We start from the raw sequence: 23,280 nt of genomic DNA, 5'->3' as shown, positions 1-23,280 counted from the left end.
CACTTCACATTTCAAGGGGTGCCATCGATTTCAAACGTGGCATCACTGCACCCAAAGACACTAAAAGATAGAAATGTTTGGCTTTCACTCATTTTCATTGACAAATCTGAATTAAAATAATAAACGCAGACAGAGAAGGGAAGTGATGAAGAAAAAAAAATTCAACAGGCGTCTCACATCATTGGAGGTGGCTCATTGTCCTCCAGCCAGAAGGGTTTCTTTTGTGGTTTCTCAATCACATCCCTCTTTCTCTCTTCCACCTCAAAACTCTCCTCCACTCTCTGCTTTTCCAGCTCTGCCTCCACTCTACACATCTGGGTAGTAACAGGGCCGGGTGCAGGCATGAGGAAAGGAGTATAGAGGGGTTCAGTCACAGCTGTGACACTGGTGTTGGGGAACATCATGACATTCTTTTCTCGCTTTTCTTCTTCTTCTTCTTCTTCTTCTTCTTCTTCTTCTTCTTCTTCTTCTTCTTCTTCTTCCTCCTCCTCCTCCTTCTCCTCCTCTTCCTGCCTCTCACTCAGCCCGGCACATGGGGGGCTGGTTGGAGCTTTGGAGTCCGGGGCCTGAGTTTCTGCTGCCACTGTAACAACACTGCTGAAACAACGATGCAGTGACGAGGTCCAGATTAACAGGAAATATGCTTAAAGTGCAAATCTGCATCACAGGCGACTGCAGCTGATCTGCTCGGTGCTTGTTTCTGCAGGGACCAGAAGAGGCTTAAAGGGACAGTTCACCCAATTTTTGTAATATATATTTTCCTTTATATCCTATATGGTGTCCAGTTATGAAAATGGCTTTGGTTATGAATGGCTGAGGTTCTATGAAATCAGAACTACACTCGACGTCAACATAATTCTATTTAAGATACTCAAAAGATTTTACATTTCAAAAACAATATCTCTATCCATAAACAGTGTCCTTGTTAATCTGGAAAATACACAGAACACACTGTGGTATATTGTTATTGGAATAACCTACTGAAGAAATAACATTAAATAGTTTGTCTCTTATAAATCCTCCAGCATTATGATTTAAGCACAGTACAAATTTTTGTAGCATCTATGATTGTCGAGTAATATCATCATTGAACTGGGGTCGTATTTCTTTTCACCAGGTGAGTTTAATTCCAATATTCAGGTTCTTTTAGTTCTGTTTTGGTCTCTACAAACTACTGAAGGAAACATCTGTCTCTTAAGATGCCAGAGAGACACATGTTCACCAGCATGTTGCTAGTTGTGCTTCTCTCTGCTGTTTGGTGCTGAGCAGATAGTGTACAGTGGGTTTATAGAGCTTTTTCTATTAGAGCAGCTAGATGCTGAGGGCAAAAAATGACACCATGAGAGCAGTGAAAGAGAAGCAGAACTGTAAAAGTTGCAGAGAAGAAACTCACTACAAAGCTGTGAGACAAGTGGAGCTGCAGATGCATAAGTTTCATCACTATGAGCAACACCCTTTCACATTGTGTTCACTTTCTCATTAGATGCACTGTATTGATAAATGTATGCATTGTAGCCGTTTAAACTAATAACCAAACTTGAAGACGAATATTTATTTTTCTTGTTTTAGCTCGTAATTACTCAGGCTTTTGCAAACTTTAAAACAGATACCTTAAACTGCCATAACATAATTTTTCAATAATCTCCTTGAATGTTCTTGAAAATAACTACTTAATACTTAAATCTATATATACAAAGAGCAGAGGCAGCTTGCGGTTGGTACACTGTGTAACCCAGATTATTTTATTCAGTACACAGCACATTAATTCATTCCTGATTTAAAATGTGTCTTTAGGCAATTTAAAATATGTGGAGAATATTTTGACTATAACTGGGTATAAATGGCTTTTAAAGAAATGGTTATTGTCCCTAAACCCTGTTCAATGGTTACTTTTTTATGTAATTAAGGTGAACCAACCCTTCAAGAGTTTCAAACACTGGAGCAGCTGTTTATGTCCTTCTGTGATTTATATGTCAAATTTGCAGATAACAGCCGATAGTTCAACACACAACTGGAACTGAACAACCAAACTCATGCCAAACAAAGCCAGAAGTTAGATGTCACCAACAAAAGAAAACACCAGATTAGTCCAAACGAAGCACAAACCGAGCCGAGCCATGTGACAGAACAAACATTGCTGCAAGAATCCGACCGCAACAGCAAGTGGACCAGTTTTCTGATACAGATGAAACCACATCAGGCATCCAGCTGCAGCTACTCAAACATGCTGCCATAGAACCAAAACAACATCTTTAAGTATACTCTGAATCGCCACTGAAAACCTGTGATGTCAGTACTTCAAGCCATTAAAAGTCATCTCTCCTAGTAAAATATCCATTGTTAGTTGCAATAGTTGACCACACCACAATCTCTTCTTCATTCAAATGCAGTAAATACCTTTCTCTGTCCATCCTCTCTATGAGTTTGGGTCTGCTGTGCAGCTGCTTCATTGGAGCCACTGGGCTGATGTTGTATTTGACTGATCCAGGAACAGGCAGGAACTGGCTTGTTCTGGCTGCACTCGCTTTTTGGAATGATCCGGTCCTCCGAGCCATCATATCATCTTTCTCCAGGTCAGGCACAGGCTCATTTTCATCATACTGATCCTCATTATCATCGTATTCACGTTCACTGGAAGACGTTGTTCGGATCATCGTCGTCTCAGGCTGCTGTTGAGGTGTTTCCATGGGAACTCTGATTTGCTGTGGCTCCACTCTGTGACAGAAAGTCTTAGAATTTAAATAACTAAACATCAAATGAGAGAATGTCTTTGAAGCAAACAACACTGTGCTTGTTAGTGGCCTCTGCATCCTGTTAGAGACAGTCCAGATTAAACCTCAGCCCACCTGATGTTCAGTTTCTTGCTCCTTTCTGCCTGAACTTCCTTTTTGTTCCGTGGAGCAGCGTCCGTGGTGACATCACCTTGTGTGCGGCGCTTGGATGTAGGCAGAGGCAGGAATCGGTTGTAACTCCCTGTACTTGTGTTTTGTTTATGGAAAACACCTGTCCTCCTCGCCATCATATCATCTTTCTGAAGATCTGGGATTCTCTCCTCCTCCTCCTCGTCCTCCTCCTCTGTTATCTGTTCATATTGAGCCAGACGAGCATCCAGCTCAGCAGGAGTGGGAGTGGCTTCAGGGGTCCAGGGTGGAGGGTCAGCAGAGGGAGGGGTAGTCTGATGGAGATCAGCTCCATCTACCTGACTGTTAGAGTATCGTATAAAGCTCAAACCACAGCAGCAAAGATGGATCATCTACCCATCATTGCAACTATAAATCCAGGCATGAACATGCAGAAGAGCAGGCGAGTACAGATTGTAAGGAGGGAAAAATGTCTAAACCGTCCAAGGGTTAGAAAAAGCACACAAAAGTAACAGATCTAAAAAAAAAAAAGACAGTGTTAAATATCTCCAGGGGAAACAGATTTAAACAAACCTCACAGAAATGCATGAATGGTGCATTTTTTTTTAATTTTTTTTTTATAGCTTATCACTACAAAACAAACTGAATTTCTGAGGCATTAAAATAGTCTTTTAAAAAGATTTTGAGGGCCATTTTGTGCCATTATTTGATAGCTGGCAGTAGAGAAATGTCAGGAACCTAGTAGAGAGCCAGAGACACTGCATGTTCATGGTAACACCCAAAAACCCACCGGGCCACCAGGCACACTGACATTTGAGAGTTTATCAAATCTGGAAAATATATACTGCATCAGTCCAAGTTCATTTTTTAACATATAAAATAAGCAAATATTTTGATAAAGTTGACTTAAATTTTATTATGATTCAGTGTGACCATGATAAGTTTGATGTTTTCTCGTCAGCGGTCTCTTGTCGACTATGTATTGTAAAAATAAAAATAAAATACCAAAAACATATTTCTCTACTGCGATGTCTTGTTATTCACACACATATGCCAGTACTGATACATCTGCAATCAGCCTGGCAGATTTATGAGGCACTACTTGTCGCACTGTGTGCACATGCACGTGAGCGCATATCTTTGTTTCCTACTGAAACTACAAGCAGATCAGTACAATGCAGAGAAGTGCATTAAAACGACCTATTATACTAATTCAAATAGGTTTGAAAAGTAAAATATTTTCCAAATGACACTGACAAGCAGATTAATTAAATAATGAGATCAGTAGTGCAGCAGAAAAAGGGCCTATTGTTGCTCAGTGCAGTCCATACTAATGCAGGCGACTTAGGATTTGAGCCACTGCAGCTGAACTGTTTTTGGATTTGGCCTCGTCCATACCTGCGTTCCCGCTCTGAAAGCTGGGAGCCCAGGCCAGTGGTAGGCATGGCTACAGTTGCCTTGAAAAGGAGTTGTCTTAGCAACTCCGTCTCCTCCCCTTCACTTGACATGACTGTGTCTATAGGCTGCCCGATCTCAGTCACGCCCCCAAAGGTCACAACTTTGCTGTGACCTCGTCCAGCCTTTGCTGATCCGCTGAAAGGACTTCCATAATTTTTCTCCAGACAAGCCTGACACACAGGGGCTGGACTAGCTTCACTGTAAATACAGTCTCACAAGCGAAGACAGGCACACGGACAAACGCACAGTCACAAACACACACAACAACAACAGTCAGCAAAAGAGCAGGGGGAAAGAAACAGGGTGGAAAAGACATCATGAGTAAATACAGACGGGATCAGACTGTGAAGACAAAAGAAGGATGAGGTGGAAATGTTGAATCAAACGGGATGTATGGATGCACTGAAGACGACAAAGCATCGGGTTTGGTATTTCAATCACTTGAACACACACACACACACACACACACACACACACACACACACACACACACACACACACACACACACACACACACACACACACACACACACACACACACACACACACACACACACACACACACACACTAGTCTAGTCTAGTCTAGTCTAGGTAGCCACAATTTCCTTCTTACTGCTGCTCTTCAGGGAACACAAAAAACTCTTTATCCCATCTAATGACATCAGCACAGACCGAGAAAAACAAAGGCGGCACAGAGCGCACTGCCAACAGTCGCCTCTTTTTTTGGTTACACACCGAGTCTCATACACATCGGCCAATTCCCTGATCTGTTTCAATGGTTGTCAGTGAAGACTGAAGTGCACAATAATGAGGAGAATAAGCAAGCAGATGAGAACATGGGGAGCAACAGAGAGAAGGAGAGAGAGAGGACACTAAGTCTACTTCTTACAAAACAGACGTTTTAAATATCTAACAGAAAAATGATGTTAGAGGGAGGGACTTAAATCTGTTTCACTTAAACTTGTGCAAATTACTTTTTATAATGCAGACTAAGCTTATGATCATTTATTGGTTATTTAAATCAATAATTGGATGAAAAATGCAATGGGCAAATGGGCATTATAACTTTCCAGAACCCAAGAATAGATCTTCAGTTTGACTGACAAACAGTCATCGAACGAATGTCAGACTTAATAAATGACTTGAAGTAACTGTTTGCTATCTTGCCAAGAATTGAAGGAGAAGATTGATGGCACTCTCATGTGTCTCTGGTCAATATGAAGCTGCGTCCAGTTAGCTAACTCTAGAACAAGGACAGGAAACAGAGGAAACAGCTTGCTTAACTTTATCCCAAAAAAACTAAATCTGTGTAATAATTATATGTCATTTGTTCCGAGCAAAAAGGGAATCATATAAACAAAGTCTCCAGTGGCTTCCTGGAAACTGTTTCCTGCCTAAATATATGGTGGCACCTACCCTTTAATAAAATGTTGTTTTGACAAATTGTTCAAACAATAGTTTGATAATTCAATATTAACTAATTCTCTTTTAATTCTATTAAAAAAAAAGCATCCAATTGTGTGCACCACCCAAAAATAAGTTTATGTTCTTAAACTGTTTTGATGACTGACATTTCCTATTTTCTGTGAAAAAAAAAGTTTTTTACTGTTCTGTCTCACACCCTTGTTAAAAATACTTTTGGATAAAACTGTTGGCAAAATATATCTGGGATTTTAAAGCGTTTGACACAAACAGAATTGAGAGTGTTTCAACCTGGGTGTATTTTCTAATGCTTTCATGAGGATTCAACTAGATAGCAGCTGAAATAAGGTACTAAACACTGTTCAGGAAAACAAACACTGACTGAACCGCTGCTGTAACCCTGGAAATATAAGAGTGATAATGTTTATAGACTTTGTACATAAACATGCACATTTTATTATACTAACTATCTTATGCTGCTAAAAGGATTACTGCCAAACAAAATTTTCGTTATGTATTTATATGCAATGAAAATAAAGTATCCGTCATCTGTCTGTCTGTCTATGTATTGATTATATTTAAACTGCCGGTGTAACTGTGTGAAAGATTGCTCTGCAAATCAACGACCATCGTCTGCCTGCAATGATTTGCTCATCACTGAACTAAAGCCAGACGTAAGCACACATACTGTACTCTGCACATTTACTCATCAGCTTTTAAACATACCGTCGTGAACAAACCACACACTGACATACACCACTGTCTAGGTGCGTTGTACTGCATGTGTGCTGAAACAGAGAGTGTGTGTTGGGCACCTTGGTTCAGTCATCTTGAGTCTCTCCCACTTCTGCATGTCTGCCTGGCTCATGGAGGAAGAAACAAAGCTTTGGGGTCTGTCCCTGTGAGGGAGGGGCCTACTCTGAGCCCGCCTACGAGCCAGGTCATCCTTCTGCTTATGAGGCAGCGCCTTAACCTTTCCCTCTGCTACCTCTTCCTCCCCATCTTCCTCTTCCTCGTGGCGAGGGGCACAGTTTAGGAAGGGGTTGTCTCTTCGTGTAATGACGTCAGGGACGGCTTCCTTCTCACTGTCCAATCACAGAGCCGGCACAGCGGCAGCGCACGTTACCCATCAAAGTGGAGCGCGCACACATACATCAGACCCCAAGTGACCAAGACACCCAAAGAAAGAAAGAGCAGGAAAATGAGAAAGAAAATTTAGATGCGATTTAGAGGAAATGGAAGAGAAACACACGTGGCTAACCTGATCTCCTTCTCCTGCAGGGCTTGCTGGGAGGCTCGTCTGATGCCTTCCCAGCGCTCTCGGTCTTTGTTGGTACATATAGGAGCTGGAACAAACTGATGCACTTTGGAAGCAACGGGGCCGCGATGAGTTCGTCTGGATGCCAGGTCATCTCTACAAACATCTGGAACTTTCCGTGCCTGTGCTTCCTCTTCCCCGTCAGAGGACGAATCCCATGCAGATTTCTGAGAGCTCAAAAAGTCATTATCACGGCGAAGGATGATGTTTGGCGACGGTGACCGCACTTCCTTTTCCTCCACTGTGGCAGGGCTGGGGTTGGAGATAGGATGGAGTAGCAGTCATTTCAAAGACGAGTGAAAATCCACTGCACCACATTTTAAGCAGATGCAGCAAAGTGCAGGTTTGGATGGACATGCGACCAAAAATATTATCAGTAAATCCTGTGGGTCAGTTGAAATTCAGAAAATTAAGACATCTAACACAAACAAAAATGAGAGTTTAGTCATGTAGCATTCCCATCCACTGAAACCTCTATCACAATATGAACAGACATGGTTTAAACCAACCTCTCCTACACATCACTCTGCGACAAAACCGGGAAAGAGAAATCAGTTAGTTATCAGGCTCTCCACAAACCAGTATGCCGTCACACCAAAGTCATAAAGACGCAAAAACCGCGGCAACCACAAAGCCAAAATTCAATCCACAGCACCAGTATGAACAAACCACAAACGAATTTACCATCAACTCTTCGTTAGTGAATGCAAACAAAGCTGTCAAACCACCATCACAGCAGCAGCAGCAGTTCTCATGCCCGTCCTCCCTGACCTGCTGTAGCGAACGGCAGCAGGAAGAACTTTAATTCCTGCTTTCTCCAACTTCTGCAACCTCCTCTGCTCCAACACTTCCTGGGTGACCATTTCCTCTTCCTGTTTTTGTCTCTCTTCATTGTTCTCCGGTGCCCAAGTGACAGTCTTGGGAGTTTTGAGGTGTAGTCCGGTTCTTTTGCATTGCTCTGGAGTGGCTTGAGGGTGACTGAGGAATGATGTGTAATGGCAGGGAAAGATCAGGGATGAGGAGGGGTGTGTGTGTGTGTGTGTGTGTGTGTGTGTGTGTGTGTGTGTGTGTGTGTGTGTGTGTGTGTGTGTGTGTGTGTGTGTGTGTGTGTGTGTGTGTGTGTGTGTGTGTGTGTGTGTGTGTGTTTGTACCATATTTCTGCTTTTACCTCTTCTTTTGTTTCCCGCCGGAGCACTTTAGAGTTTATTTGGCTTTATAAATACAAATCATTTGAATAAGAATGACTGATTTTTAATGTGTAGGTCATTACCTGCGCTGCTCTCCTTCCTCTGTGTGTGGTTTTCGCCGCGGGGTCGGGATGTAGGAGCTGGCGTTGGTTCGGTTGGGAAGGAACTGGTTGAAAGGGATGGAGCTTCTTGATTCACTGCTGGCAGTCCGTCTGGCCAACATGTCATCCTTCCGCACATCTGGCTTCCTGCCGGGGGCATCAGCCTCTGAGTCGCTGCCTCGTCCTGGGCGACACAGAGCGATGAAGCAGAGAAGAAGATTGATGGAGGTCAGAGATATATTTTTAATTAGGTCATGTATAATAACTTATGCAAACTACAAACATACGGGACCCATATTACAACCGGTCCATGCCATCTGAAACAAACACATCACTCCAGTTCACTCAAAACAACCTTATTCCACAGAAGTTGAAACGCCACCTAACTTTGGCTTCTTCTCGTAGATTCAGGAGGAATCAGCAGTAACTGGATGACAGTCATCCATAGAACAGTTTTTACTCTCAGGATGTGCCGTGTTTGTTCACAGATCTGACAACTTCAGCGATAACTAACTGATTTATTGATATGACATTCACAATAAAGGTGGGATGAAGATAATGAGATAATACCAAGTATTAATCCAAGGTAGAAATGCAAACACTCCAAATTGTCGTTACTAATCTCATGTCTCATGTCACTATTGTCATTTCTGCTTTCTAACACCATACCAAATTTAGAAAATACAGACAGATTCAGTTTGTTTTATAAAGGACAAATACAGTAGATATACTACAACCCATGTCCTTGTAGTTTGGTAGGCAGCAGCCCACTTTCTGTGACCTGCAGGGAACGCTGGGAATGAGGCTATTCCTGGCTTTGGGATAGTGTTTTTTTTGGTCACCCCGCTACACATATATTGTGCTGTCAAAATAAAAAGCACAAACAGGATGCCTGTGATAGCCCCCCTCAAACACACACACACACACACACACACACACACACACACACACACACACACACACACACACACACACACACACACACACACACACACACACACACACTGACATACGACAGGCAGGATGTTGACCTCAGTCTGTTTCCGAGGTCCAAATCTCGAGTGAATTGCTACTTAGACCAACAGCTGCTGCATCTGGGGTCCAACACACACACACACACACACACACACACACACACACACACACACACACACACACACACACACACACACACACACACACACACACACACACACACACACTGAGACATTCAGCTGTTGTCCACAGGCAGCCTGACCGATCATGTTATACCAAGGTTAAAACCCAACATGCTGGAGAACAGCAGTCAGTCTATTTCTGGATGAGCGAGTTGTATTTAAAGGAATAGTTCAACATGCTGGTAACTTTTGTACTTTCTTTTTCAGAGTTAGAGAGGAAGATCAATATCGTCTCTATGTTTGTAATTTAAGGAGGCCATTAGTTCAGCATAAAGACTAGAAGGAATGGGAAACAGTCAGCAGCGAGCATGGCTCTCTCAAATTTAAAAGAAATCAGAACTGACCATCACTGTTTCCTCGATTAACCACGTCAGGAGAAGGGCTGTGCTGCGAGCGAGAGCCGAAGGAGTCCAGACTGTCAAAACAAAACAAAAAAAACACACTCGAACACTTATCAAGAGTTTTACAACTAGCAAATAAATTCATATATTTATTTGAATACAAATGTAGGTTTTGTGTCAGCAGTTGTACTGAACTTCTCATGAGTTCTCCTAAATATCCCCTTGTGTGCAACCACATACATGGGTGTGCATGAGTGTTGACAGGTGTCTCTCACCTGTCTAGGGAGTTGTCTCGAGTGTGTCGTGGTGGAGAGAGAGACTCACTCCTCTCAGAGTCCCAGCAGTCGTAGCCGCTGTCTCTAACACTGCGCTTCAGTGAACTGTCCCCTCCTTCCTCACTTTCCTACACACACACACACACAGACCACAGGATAATATACACACAAACAACTGTGAGAAGCAGCAAACATGCATGAAGAAGCTCACTTAGGGACAACACATGGGTTCTCTCGTTGTTTAAGAGAAACTTAAACGAATTTGAATGGACTTCCAGTGGATCCAATGGATGAAATGACAGACAATCCATGTCAACTCATATCCTGTTTGCAGTAGTCGTGGTGGAATAAAAACAAAAGAATGTCTGTCTCCTGTCTCGTGTGACGCTCCTACACCCCAACAAAGACAGGAAACTAACAAATCCATCCCCCGCACCTCCTCCACACCAATATCTGCCTTTCATGTGTCTCTCTCTGCTACTGCTCCTCCTCCTCTTCTTCTTCTTCCTCCTCCTCCTCCTCCTCACTCTGTCCCTCTCAGACTAAAGATACTGTTATATGTTTTCACACATGCTACATTTACGCCTAACAATCACACTACTCCACTGTTTTTTAACCTCTAAAATCAACACTTTTTAAAAAGCTGCTGACCCTTATTTAGTTTGAAAACTGTGGGATTGAGTTTCATACTGGACGGACAGAAATGGAGACTTTAAAAAACGACGACACAGACAGTCACGTTAGCTTCCTTATTGGATCTTAACAAATACGACTCGTTCTTTCCTGGTTAGCAGCCCAGCTAATTACTGCCGATGACCCTTTTCTGCATGAAAACAAATTACATCAGCTTTGACGATCAGTAGTTAATTCAACATCGATAACAAATTGCATGAGTCAGAGACCTTGTTTTGTATGCTAACAGCTGTTTTACTGTTAAGTTCTGCATTTCATGATGTGACTACTCCGTACATGCTCAAGAGGCAGGTTATTATTGTGACAGATCTTGCGTCCAGCAGCATTATCAGCCCTACATGGAGCCCAGTGTTTGTATGGATGCAGATTATCTCTGAAAAACGCTAAAATGTGTGTGTTGGGAGACAGATTTTGCTTTAAAACGCTGTTTTACGTCAAATAAAACGGTACTGGTGTGGACGTTGGCTCAGTGAGTTCACTCACCACCTTCATTTGAGCAAGAAGCCCTTCAAACTCCTTGAGGTTGAGCGTAGGGCCGCTGTAGGAGGCACAGCCGCTGGCAGCCTTCCCAAGCCAGAACACTGTGTTCAGCACCTGAGACACAGATGCAGAAGTTGGTGTACATTTATTAATGGTGAACACACGAACACTGAAGGAAATGCAGGGAAAAAAGAAGAGAGGGCAATAACAACTCACATTTTTTAGTTTGCGGTTGGAGTCCCTAAAAAGAGAAACGTGTTACTCGTATGTGATACTCCATTAAAATAGACATGAAGACATCTATACAGTCACACATTGATTTACTTGAGGTTAGCGCGCATAGAAGTGTCTTGTAAATCCCCTGGGTCAAACAGCTGGGAGCCCTTCAGGCCCAGCTCCTCGCAGCCCCGCAGGAAGACTGACAGGTTGTCCTAGAGGAAACAGCAGGGGACCACACAGTCAGTCAGTTTATCACTTTGATGAACGGGCTGGTTTACGGAGCAAAGTGTCACACTGGAGAGTGTCTTCTTACCAGCCCAGCGATGGGGGTGGGCAGTCTGTTGATCTTCTTTACCAGCCCTGGTTTGATTGCACTCAGCAGCCTGCGTGGAGGAAGGGACAGGCAGAGATTTATTGAGACTTAAGAGGAGTTTATGTACGTTGTTGCAACTGCAGACATCAAAAAACGAAGTGAGGAGATGTCACAGGCTTACTCGCACAACAGGATGCCGTTCTCTAATGCACTGCGGAAGTCCTTGCCTCCAAAGGTCTTCCCTGTTACAGCCTGTGGAAGGAGGACAGGAAGAGACAGATGTAAAGGAAGGCGGCTGGAAGAGGGGCTGCAGCTAGCACATATCTGACCTTTTAAGATATTGACTGGACATTTTTTGATTGTTTTGTCTGTAAAATGGCAGAGAATAATACAAATCACCATCACAACTCCCCAGTTTTGTGTGACTGGTTAGAAAACATGGATATTTGTTCAGTTTACAACAATATAATATGGAGAAAAGCAGCAAAGCCTTAAAAATGACTTGAAATTATAAATTAAACTTGTTTTAATTAATATTCTGCTTTTCTTCTTTGTTCCATGAAAACAACATTGCGCAGATTTGAATACATAATTTAAAAACTAATCAATAATAAAATAATTTAAGACAATCATCAAACAAAAATGCCAAACATTCTTTGGTATCAACTTCCAATATGTGGCTATTTGAGCATTTTTCTGTTTATAACATTAGAAATTAAATATCTTTGAGATTTCAGAGGTTACATTGGGTATTTGAACTATTTTTTTCTTTATTAGTTGTTATCACTATAGCCCTAATATTATTACTGTCATTTGTAGACAAGTATCCAATACTATATATTCCTGGATGTGAGCATCACTGTTCCTCATAGACGAACCTTCTGCTTCCCACTTCACCCTTCCCCCAACATTTTGCTTCAGTAGAAAACAAATTAGTGACGCCAGGTCAGTGAGACATTGCTCTGTGTCCTCATTCCAGTTTATCAAAAATGAAACCGCATGACACAACAATAACCTCAATCCTCTAACCTAGTCTACAATTTGGAGTCTACCCTGTAAAGGCAGGAGTGGAGGAGGGAATCAGGATATTAACAGTGATATACTGCCAGGACATAAACCCCCCCACACGCACGCGCGCACACACACACGCACACACACACACACACACACACGCACGCACGCACACACGCACACACATACACGCACATAGCCTACTGCTTTCAGGAGCTGTTGTGTAACCAGCGGCCAAAGCTGAATGGAAAAGAGGAGTGTTGACTGATGCTGTTTAGACGTCTAATCCAGATTAGCACAGATTACAGTTAGCGCCCAAACTTCTAACTACAGGCCCACTCTCGCTTGTATTATGCTGCTTATATATATATATATATATATATATATATATATATATATATGCTCCATCATATGCATTAAAAAAAAAATTAAATTTTTAAAAATTTAAAAAAAAAAAAAAAAAACCAAAACATCTGTTTTAAGAATCTGTGGATCTAAATGATTCAATGGCATTTAAATATGGGCATCCTAACTTTTTTTCCTTTGCTCTCTTTCTGGTGATATTTATGATTTATTTCAAGTTCTTTATATACAGTTCTGCTTTACACGCATACTGTATGGATATGAGGGAGGCGTACACACACACACACGAACACTGTGCATCTGTAGATATAAAAACATCCTTGGTTTTTGTTACGCAAGTGATGAACAGATGTTTCCCATTAGCTTCTCCTGTTTTTTTTATTGTCTTTTTATCCTTCTGTGTGTGTCTCTCCTACACACACACACACACACACACACACACACACACACACACACACACACACACACACACACACACACACACACACACACACACACACACACACACACACACACACACACACACACACACACACACACGGTTTGTATGCCTATCTTTGTGAGGACTCTCACTGGCATTATACATTCCCTAACCTGTTATCCTGATCTTAACAGTCACAACTAAATGCCCAACTCCAACCCTTAACCTACAATTTATCCCTAAATAGTCCTTTAGATGCATCAGAAAGTGAGGATGAGTCCAAATATCCTCACTCTCAAGGTCTTAAACTTAAACTGGTCCTCCTCTGATGGTTCATGGATTCCGGGTCTCTGAAACATTTACAGTGTGGTCATGCATAATTGAGAGGAGAGTGTAGGTAGTGTGTGTGGAGGAGGCAGGACTCAGTGGGTGGGAGGTAGAGGTGGTTAACGATTAGTTATATATGCTGCAACTGAAATACATCAATTAAACATATGACTGGTGTGTCCGTACATGTTCTCATACAGAGCTCCTGAACAGTTAATAAGAAGAAATAAAGGTCGTCATGACTTAAAAGAAGAGACAGAGTGTATGTATTAAAAATTAAGTTAGAATTTATGTCTGCTACAAAAACCAAGCCAAAGGCCCTGGGGGATATTTCAGTGCCAGTAACAGAAATTTGACCCTTCCTCGCTCCTTCTCAGCCCTCATAGTTGGGTGCTCTGCTCAGCCTGACTGAATGGCAGCGGCAGCTACCATTTAAACCCTGAGGTGGAAGTGTGTGTGTGTGTGTATGTGTGGAGGGCCAGTGGAGAAGCATAAGTAGGCCAAAGTACCCTTTAGTTTATTTTAACAACTGTACAGACAGAATGAGAGGCTGGAAAAAACAGAAAGCAGAAGAGGAGAAAAACATGCAGTGCATCAAGTTAGTGGCATAATTTCCATAAAGAACATCACGTGCTGGGATCTTAAGTGGTGAAATCCAGGATTTTGCAGGTTCAGACCATTTCGCTCCAGCGCGCGCACTTTGCCGTTTATCATGAGATGAACAAAACATTCAGTCTTCACCGAGATAAGGAAAACAAAAATTCAGTATCTCTTTGCTTCTTTTGTATGAAAAAAGATATGAACATGTTATTGCATAATGAAAATCTAAAGCAACGAGGAGTAACCTCAACTAATGATAATACATTTAATGTTTGCTTCACATTGTACAAATTAAGCATGAACATAACATATGTTCGTTTGGAGCCTCCGGGGAGGTCATTCTTATGAGGACTGCTTTTATGTTATCTCGCAATATTTTTCTTCTTCCACTATTGGCCATATGTCTATTTCTGCTCAGCTGCTCTGGTCCTCAAGAACAGTTGGTGTGTTGGTCCAGTTCAGCTACAACACACTGCGGGCTAAAGGATACACTCTGCTGATACCACGGGAAGGAGAGATGATGTGACACTTTTTGAAAGGTTGATCTCTTACAGTATTCAGCTACTGGTTCTAGCTGAAGCTGGGAGTAGATGTGGTTACTGTTCGGTCTTTGGCTGCTGCTGTGTTTGGGTGTTACTTTTTGAATCTGTGGTGCTGCTGTGACAGTGTCTCTCAACCATTATGTACCAGCAACAACCAACAAGGTGCTGCCATGGCTACAGCCACAATAACAGCTGTTCCATCGCAGGGCTGCAGTCATCATCCTCAGCGGTTAGCAAAAGAGCAGCTGACATAAAAGTATTGAGAAATAATTCAAAACGTACTTATGAAAGCAACAGCATCCTGCCGATTGCCGTATTGCTTTCCTCTGAAGAGAGCTACTGATCAAAGAATTTGTTGAAGTTTACTCTTCCTAATTAAATAACAATGCCTATTGAGCAGTAGCATTATATCACCATATGTAATGCCCAGTTCAAAGTAAAATTCAAAGAGTTGATTCATGCTGGGACGTTACGTTGAGAGCAGCTGAGCGGAAATAGGACATATGGCTCAGAAGGAATGAAAGGAGGAACATAATGGGAGGCAACGCAAAAGTAGTCGTCGAATAAAATTCTCACCATGACCCTTCGGGGGCCGTGTAAGTTTGTGCTAACATCAGGAGACGAGGCTGAAAAGCTTTTGGATTGTTCAGTGGACGTGTGTGACTCAAACAAATAGTTTCACAGATAATAAAACCTACTTTGATATTTGTTTCTTGGGCAAAATGAGATGATTGAAGACGTCACCTTGGTCTCCGAGAATTTGCAATTATTTTCCATTTTATCAACAGTAAGCATAATTTAGTCATTGAATCAAAAAACAATCATCAGATTGGTCAACAATTAAAATAATCAGCAGATGCAATAATTTATAGGAAGCAGCAACTGGGACTTGCTAAACTGTCTGTGTGACTAATCCTGAAATTAAAAGCGTTATCCTTCGATAACAGATGGAGACGTGGAGGGTTTGAGCCCTATTGTGATGCAATAACCACTGAGATGGACTGATTTTTTTTTAATTAGTGGTGGTTGCATAAGCTTTAGCCTTATTATAATGTTACAATGTTCTTGAGGCCATCGGCACACTAAAGGCCACGATGCCTAAAACAAAGAAGAAAACAACAACAAAGAGAGAAAAAAGAGGAAAAGAGCAAGATAGAGCGATAAAGACATAATCTAGATGCATCGTAGATTAACCTGAATCAGAGTAATTAACCAGAGTGAGTCGACACTAGACGGCAACACGGACGTCACTTACTGAAAGTTAATATCTACTCAGTATTTTAAAACACTTCCACTGTGTAATTCTAGCTCACTTACTGTAATAGATTTTTTTAATGTATTTGTAATATACTATTTCATTTATTCACATTTTACTCTGTATAGTAGTTAAAAATGGAGTCTTCCTTTCTAAGTAGTAATTTAAAGCTGGTCTTCGTTGTATTTCACCACACTTTACATATAATCACAATCAGTCTGAGTGCATGCACATTTCTGGGTACTTTGCATCCTAAGACAGGGTTTTCCCAATCATTATAACACCAAGTTGCAGCACCCAAGCCACCAAGCTTCACTATAAACTTCATTTTACCCGTGTTTGGTGATTATTATTTTTATGGCAGACATTTCTAAATAAATATTGTCATGATAAAAGTCAAAAATTACATGAAAATGCATAGTTAACTGTCCATTAGCCCTCCAGAAATCAAGGGAAAACACTGTAAAATGCAGTACAGTTAAGTGCAACACATTTCACACAGGTGATTGTCACAGTTGACACATCACAGACTAATGCTCAGGGAAAAATGTGCACACATTCAACAAGAGCCAGTCAACCTGCTATTATAACATTTCTGCATGATGAACGCAACCTTCTAATGTTTCCCAAAAACAACATGTTTAACTTTGTCTGTGACCGACAGCGACTATCCAGGCTTTTGAACAATGTCAGCAATCACTGAGGCATGTAAGACATCTTTGCCAACAGCAAATCCGTGTCATCATTGTTTCACATTCTTTGATGCATGGAAAATCCATGAATCCCCGCTCTCACACTCTCTCTCTCTCTCACCCTCTCTCTCGTGCAGACACAGCTGGCTGTCTGGGACTATTGGAGTTAATCTGCCGAGGACAGCTGTGACATCTGGAGCGCACAGAGACACACACACACACACACGCACTTATTCAGTCACATTCTTCTGCATGTTGGACCTTAACTCTTGCTGTGGGCTGAACAACATTGACAGCAAAGGTTAACTGCTGTCATCAAAGTTAATTTTGTGTTTCTCTTAGCTTGTATAACTTTAACCTGCTAAAAGTCACACCCAAAAGTTACAAAGCACCTTTGTGTACCAGCTTTGAGACAGTCTAATCCAGCCTTGTCTCGTCTATAAACAGATAGAAAGTCTGGGCCAGTCTAATTTCCCGCTTGGGTCACTTGGTGATATATAGCCTACTGCTCTACTGCCCCCCCTGGAAACAGTGACACCTGAGAGCCTGCCTGTGTTAAGTTCCCATGGCGACCAGTGTCACCCAACCGGGGCTTGTCCGAGGAGTGTGCGAGGCTGCGAGCCGTATCATGCATGATTGGCATGAGTGAGTGTGCATACACTTTGCATGCTTTGTAGACATGGTAAAACACACACACACACACACACACATGCGGACGGAAAATGTTTCACGGCACGGAGGGCGGCATTTTTAACCCTGTCTCGTCCCCACCTGTGAGAGCATATAAATACGCCACTGCAAATAGAGGCAGTCGGACCGGCCTGAAAATAACTGGAGAATTAGGAGGCAGGAAGACGACAAAGCAAGAGGAGCAAAAACCCAGCAGGAGAGATTAAGATTTAGAGACCATTAACCTAGACCAGAATACTACAACAGAGCTGGCTGAAATCTGTCCATAGCATCGAGTGAAAACCTGTCAAGTATTGAAAGTCTTAAAGCCATGTTTGTAAAGTTAAGTGCATTACACTTGTTCACAAAAAAATAATTTTAAGAGCAAGATTAAGTTGAGTTTAAAGAGGGTGTGTTGACATCGACTGTAGGTGGGTTTAAAAATGTGGGTTATCCATTGGTTTTAAGAAGTGAATATATCTGAGTATAATGTAGCTATGAAACTGAAAAGGGACCATTTCTAATTTCGCACTAAAAAAAAATTTGAGAATCGGCCTATTTGTGCCTCGATGAAGATGAAGTACTTGTATCTTTAAAAGTTTTCAGTAACTACTGCCTTTGTTAAAAAAAAAGGTTTGTAATATTATTTAGCTGGTGCTTGTAAAGATACTGTATGTCACATTGGAAAGACGGCATGCAAATAAAGCAGACACAACGTCTGATGCTATGACCACTACCATGGAGAAATTAGGGATGAAACATTTTGGGAATCCGTAAAGGTATGTTAAAGAGGAGGAGTAGGAAAAAGTCACAAAACATGCAATTCGATGCCTGGTCACTTTCTGATCAAAAATGTGCACATTTAAAATACTAATTTAGCTATTTTTTTAGACCGCATTTGTTGAAAATCTGTTTTTCTAAAAGGGGTGTTGTGTAACATACTTAAAGCATCATATTGTCACTGTTAAAGCAGTGTATTAATTGTAAATGTATTAGAGCTATTAAAGCCTGGTTGGTAACGTCATTTCTCAAGCCAGAAGCTGATATGTCATCTTTAGTAATCGTTTCTTGTGACTGAGAATAGGGCACAACGATGATTTGTGAGGTTAAGAGAACTCCAACCTCAACATCAGTCAGTAAAGAGATACATGTGATGACAACTTGGATTTCATTGCACTTTAAAACACAGCCAGATCTGAACTGGGAGATGAATGGTGCACTTCTGTGGCTAGATGGACGGATAAACATTACAAATGTGTTTGGAAAAGGGACCTTTGTCAGTTTTCCTCGTATGACCTGTTTTTCCAGAATTTTGAAAATATAATATAATATTATTATTATTATAATTATTATATATTCTAATATTATGTTAAATGTAGGTGTATAAAACCTCTTTGGGCTGTTGAACCCTGAAAATGAAGCAATCTCTGATTGTGTTGTACTTGCAGACGCTCCCTGGGATCCCAGTGGCCAATTCGTGCAAAAACTGATTTTAGTGAACTTGTACAGGTTTGAAGAGATAAATATTCACAAGAACATGTGATTTTACTCTCCTATCCTATTAATCATTATGCCACTTTATCTTGCTAGTCCTGCAGGGTTCTTACCCCCAGATTAGGAACCGACCTGTTAAACATAGCATTTAAAAAATAAAAAAAAAAGGGGGGGGGGCTGGAAGCATGTTTAATCTCGGGCTGGATTTCAGTGTTATCTTTATGTGCTGGTTGAAGGCCTATTCACCATAGTGAGCTGTTAGATATGAAACATTGCTGAACTCCAACTTCTCCATGGCAAAGACCTGCTTATTAAACGACCAATATTAGAACAGCCCCGTGCAAATTTTGTTGTTTGTTCTGTTTTAACCCTTTCCATCTTGTTGGTCCATCTGCCTGTACTATTATTAAAATGCAACCCAAAACCATTTTGTGAAGGACACAGAGTGCGGGACACTCACTAAAAGATAAAGAGGCTGCCTGGTGCCGCTATGATTAAAATAGATGTCGGTATTGTCGTGCTTCCTTTCTGGTGCATCAAATTTGGCAGAGTTGCAGGCGAGGATTTTTAGAGCAGGCTCCATAACGTCAGTGTTGATTGAATCTTTGATGTCAGGATGTTATTTGCTCTCTAAGCTGCAGTTCTAATTAGAATCTCACCCTTGACGGTAATAAAGAGACTTATGTAATACAAATTTCTCCTGAGTGTCTTTGATACATCATTTCGCTCTTACAGTTGTGGAGCTATTACTGACTGAATCTGCAGATGTATTGTCAGGTAGAGATGGGGGAAAAAAAAAAAAACTTATTTTCTAACTACGACCACATGCAGCTCTGCTAAAGCGGAGTACAAATCCGCGATGGAAGAAAAAAAAAAAAAATAGGTCACAACGCAGCTCCACGGGCAAATCATGATTCACCACTCGGGCTTATGGAAAGACGCGTTTTGAGCCGGCCGGATGATGGTGGACGCGCTGCAGGAAAACCGCGTGATAACATCATCCGATGCGATCAACTGTCGGGACAGCGTAAGCATCTCGTGCGTGAATACTGGCCCGGTTTTATAACCATGGCAACCGGAATCCCCTCGCGCCCGAGCGAAGAGGCGTTCCTCCTGTTGGCGAGTAGAAAACGGGCTCCTCGTCGGTGCGTAACGAACACTTGGTGGGCTTTTATACGTGTGCGCCGTTTCTTATCCTCCTTTAAAAGTGTTGAAAGTATCCACGGCGCTCGTCTCGGTGTTCAGTTTCACTCCGAGCCAGACGCCCGTGAAAACTTTTTTTTTTGACACATATGTACGTCCGGCTGTTCACGCACGCAGCAGAGCCCGTTGTCCCGCACGGTAACCCGACGCTGCGCAGTCCCCTCCGACAGGTGACGACGCACCGGTGCCGCGTGTATTTATATCCCCGGACACAGTATGTGACAGTATGACCCATTTCTGTGCAGCAGGCCCCGGATCTCTTAAACGGTAACCTTCACTTACCTCTATCCATTTCTGCGCCTCCTGGCAGGCTGGCTCGGGATGGTTGGGCTCCGGCGGATCCCGCTCCCGCGCCGGGGCATTCGGGGGATCTCCGCACGCTGCGGGGCTCGCCATCTCCGGGCAGGCCGTGACACCCAAGACCCAAGTCGGACGGTGATGATACGGTGATATGCGATAAAGCCCCCCTTCAGATGTTTGGCGGTGCTCCCTCCCCCGCTCCTCGGTCCGTTATCTTCCTCCTCGCTTTCTGCCGCTCCGCAACTCCACGCTGCGTCGGTGCGTCGCGTAGCCGTCTCGTCCTCCGCACGAACCTTTGCTCAAACTGTGGCGCAGAGATGGAGAAAAGGCTCCTTGCGACGGCGACGCTGCAACACGAACCGGGCGCTAAAAATAACGATTCTGGTTCCTGTCCTCACTGCGTGAGGCTGACGCTGCTGTCCTCAAACACCGCTGCTGCTGCTGCTGCTGCTGCTGCCGCGCATTTTAGGAGGCGTGAACGCGCAGGAAGGAATCTCTGCGGGGGAGGTCGAGAGACAGGACAGAGACCGGACAGAGACGGGACAGAGACCGGAGGGAGAGAGGAGGGAGACCGGACAGAGACGGGATAGGGAGAGGAGGGAGACCGGACAGGGAGAGGAGGGAGACCGAGAGACAGAGGAACGATATAAGAGAGACAGGACAGAGACCGGACAGAGAGAGGAGGGAGACCGGACAGAGACGGGATAGGGAGAGGAGGGAGACCGAGAGACAGAAGAACGATATAAGAGAGACAGGACAGAGACGGGACAGGGAGAGGAGGGAGACCGAGAGACAGAGGAACGATATAAGAGAGACAGGACAGAGAAAGGAGGGAGACCGAGAGACAGGGTAACGACATTAGAGAGACAGGACAGGAGTAAGAAAGGACAGAGACAGAAAGTGAGAGGAGAGACACAAGAGACACTGTTGAGACACAGGACAGAGTAAGGACGGTGACAGGCGAGAGAAAAGATGGAGACAGGAGAGCGAAAGGACAGAGACATGGGAGAGATGGGAGAAAGACATGAGAGACAGGACAGAAACAGGAAACAGACAGTAGAGAAAAGACAAGAGTGAAAAAGAATAGAGACAGAACAGAGAGAGAAGAGACATTAGAAACAGGCGAGAGACAGGAAAGAGTAAGGACAGAGAGAGGCAGGAGATGGGGGAGAGACATAAGAAAGACAAGATGGAGACAGGAAAGAGACAGTGGAAAGGCATGAGAGAGACAGGGCAGGCATGAAAGAGGGAGGAGACAGACATGATGTAAACAACAGCAGACCGGGGAGAGACATGAGAGCGCGAAGATGGAGACAGGAGAAAGACAGAAGGGGGACAGGACAGAAAAGAGAGATAAGATGGAGGCAGGAGAGAGACAGGGCAGACAGGAGGAGACAATGGAGAGACAAAACGGGGACAGGATATAGAGCGATGAGGGGGACTGCAAAAGTTGTCCCGTTATGTCCTGCAGGCCTGTTGAGATGTGCTTCATACTGAACCACAGAAAGACGACTGACTTTAAAATGGAAGCAAAGAATTAAGAGCCAGTAAATAATGTTGAGATACGACAGTCAGACAAAGGCTTGTTAGTTTGATTAAATCCCCAAAACCCAAACTTGTTAGGGAATATAAACCACCATAACAATATAAAAAGACAATATTCTACTTCAGAAGTCCATTTTAATAAACACAGCTACGTTTAATGAAAACAATAGAAACAAACAGACACTGTGTACTCTGATGTCTCCATGGTAACATAATATGTAGATACCAAATGCACAGAAAGTGGTAAAGAGCTGGGTTTTCAATCGGGGGGGGGGGGGGCTGCAGCCCAACTTTACCTTGTGACCCACTGCAGGTTAATCCGGCTCTGCTTCTCTAGCTACATGCTAAAGTAGTCCCATTCAAAATGACACCCTAATAAGTCTAAACTAGACTTCCCCGTGCAAAAAAAAAACCCTTAAATGACCCGAGAGTTCAAAATGGTTACAGCCCAGTTTTCATGTTGCGACCATCTCTGCCTGTTTTTTTTTTTTTTTTTAAGTCAACACCAACCTGTAGTATTTCTCTCCTGCATTTGACCCAGAGACCAAAGCATGGCTCAGCAGTCGCCGGTATTGTTGCAGCTATCAGTGCTGTTGATAACAGTTGAGTGGAGCATTGTCGGATGCAAATGTGACCTTTTCACGCGGCGGGTCAAACGTTTGTTTTCTGTTGATTTACCAAATCCCCCGAGCAGAGACGCAGAGATCTCAACAAACAGATAGATGAGCCCCAAACTGTGAGAGCCTCAGGACGTTAACCGCTTCACCACCTCCTGTGACAAAAAGTCAGACTTGGGTGTCGGCCTAAATGTGGAGTTGAGTGGTGACGGGGCAGTCGGAAGGACAGTAGAAACGGAGCTGGAGACGTTTACAGCTGCTGCTCCAGACTATCGTCTCCGTCACTCCATCTGACAAGTATTTCCCAGATTATTCACTTAGATTGAGAAATGTTAAAATAGTGATGAGGAAAGTTAACAAAAGAAAAATCTATCAAATAGTTGGCTATTCAATTTTCTGCCAATTAACTAATCAA

General features: G+C 42.8%; 1 protein-coding gene across 6 annotated transcripts in view; it reads right to left on the bottom strand.

Annotated features, from left to right (window-relative positions):
• LOC138615549 (LIM and calponin homology domains-containing protein 1-like) overlaps positions 1-21,151 on the bottom strand; it is a 30,849-nt gene extending 9,698 nt beyond the window's left edge. For 2 of the 6 annotated variants that reach the window (XM_069689229.1, XM_069689232.1), the window contains exons 1-17: positions 20,686-21,150; positions 17,809-17,868; positions 12,008-12,078; positions 11,827-11,896; positions 11,619-11,725; positions 11,511-11,535; positions 11,298-11,408; positions 10,122-10,249; positions 9,850-9,920; positions 8,331-8,532; positions 7,832-8,038; positions 7,004-7,312; positions 6,558-6,827; positions 4,260-4,517; positions 2,847-3,203; positions 2,398-2,715; positions 178-597 (exon numbers count right to left, since the gene is read on the bottom strand). In XM_069689229.1, coding sequence (XP_069545330.1) covers positions 178-597; positions 2,398-2,715; positions 2,847-3,203; positions 4,260-4,517; positions 6,558-6,827; positions 7,004-7,312; positions 7,832-8,038; positions 8,331-8,532; positions 9,850-9,920; positions 10,122-10,249; positions 11,298-11,408; positions 11,511-11,535; positions 11,619-11,725; positions 11,827-11,896; positions 12,008-12,078; positions 17,809-17,868; positions 20,686-20,799 — 3,098 coding nt within the window. In that variant the 5' untranslated portion in view covers positions 20,800-21,150. Of the gene's footprint in view, positions 1-177; positions 598-2,397; positions 2,716-2,846; positions 3,204-4,259; positions 4,518-6,557; positions 6,828-7,003; positions 7,313-7,831; positions 8,039-8,330; positions 8,533-9,849; positions 9,921-10,121; positions 10,250-11,297; positions 11,409-11,510; positions 11,536-11,618; positions 11,726-11,826; positions 11,897-12,007; positions 12,079-17,808; positions 17,869-20,685 lie in introns of all 6 variants that reach the window. The other 4 variants (XR_011310546.1, XM_069689230.1, XM_069689233.1 and 1 more) reach the window with 4 other exon arrangements.
• Positions 21,152-23,280: the final 2,129 nt, after the last annotated feature.

This window comes from Brachyistius frenatus, unplaced genomic scaffold (assembly GCF_029030835.1).
Source record: "Brachyistius frenatus isolate BFR_SWC_R1_liver_20210118 unplaced genomic scaffold, ASM2903083v1 Contig_7, whole genome shotgun sequence".
Taxonomy (NCBI): Eukaryota; Metazoa; Chordata; class Actinopteri; family Embiotocidae; genus Brachyistius; species Brachyistius frenatus.
This window is presented reverse-complemented; position numbering and strand designations above follow the sequence as displayed.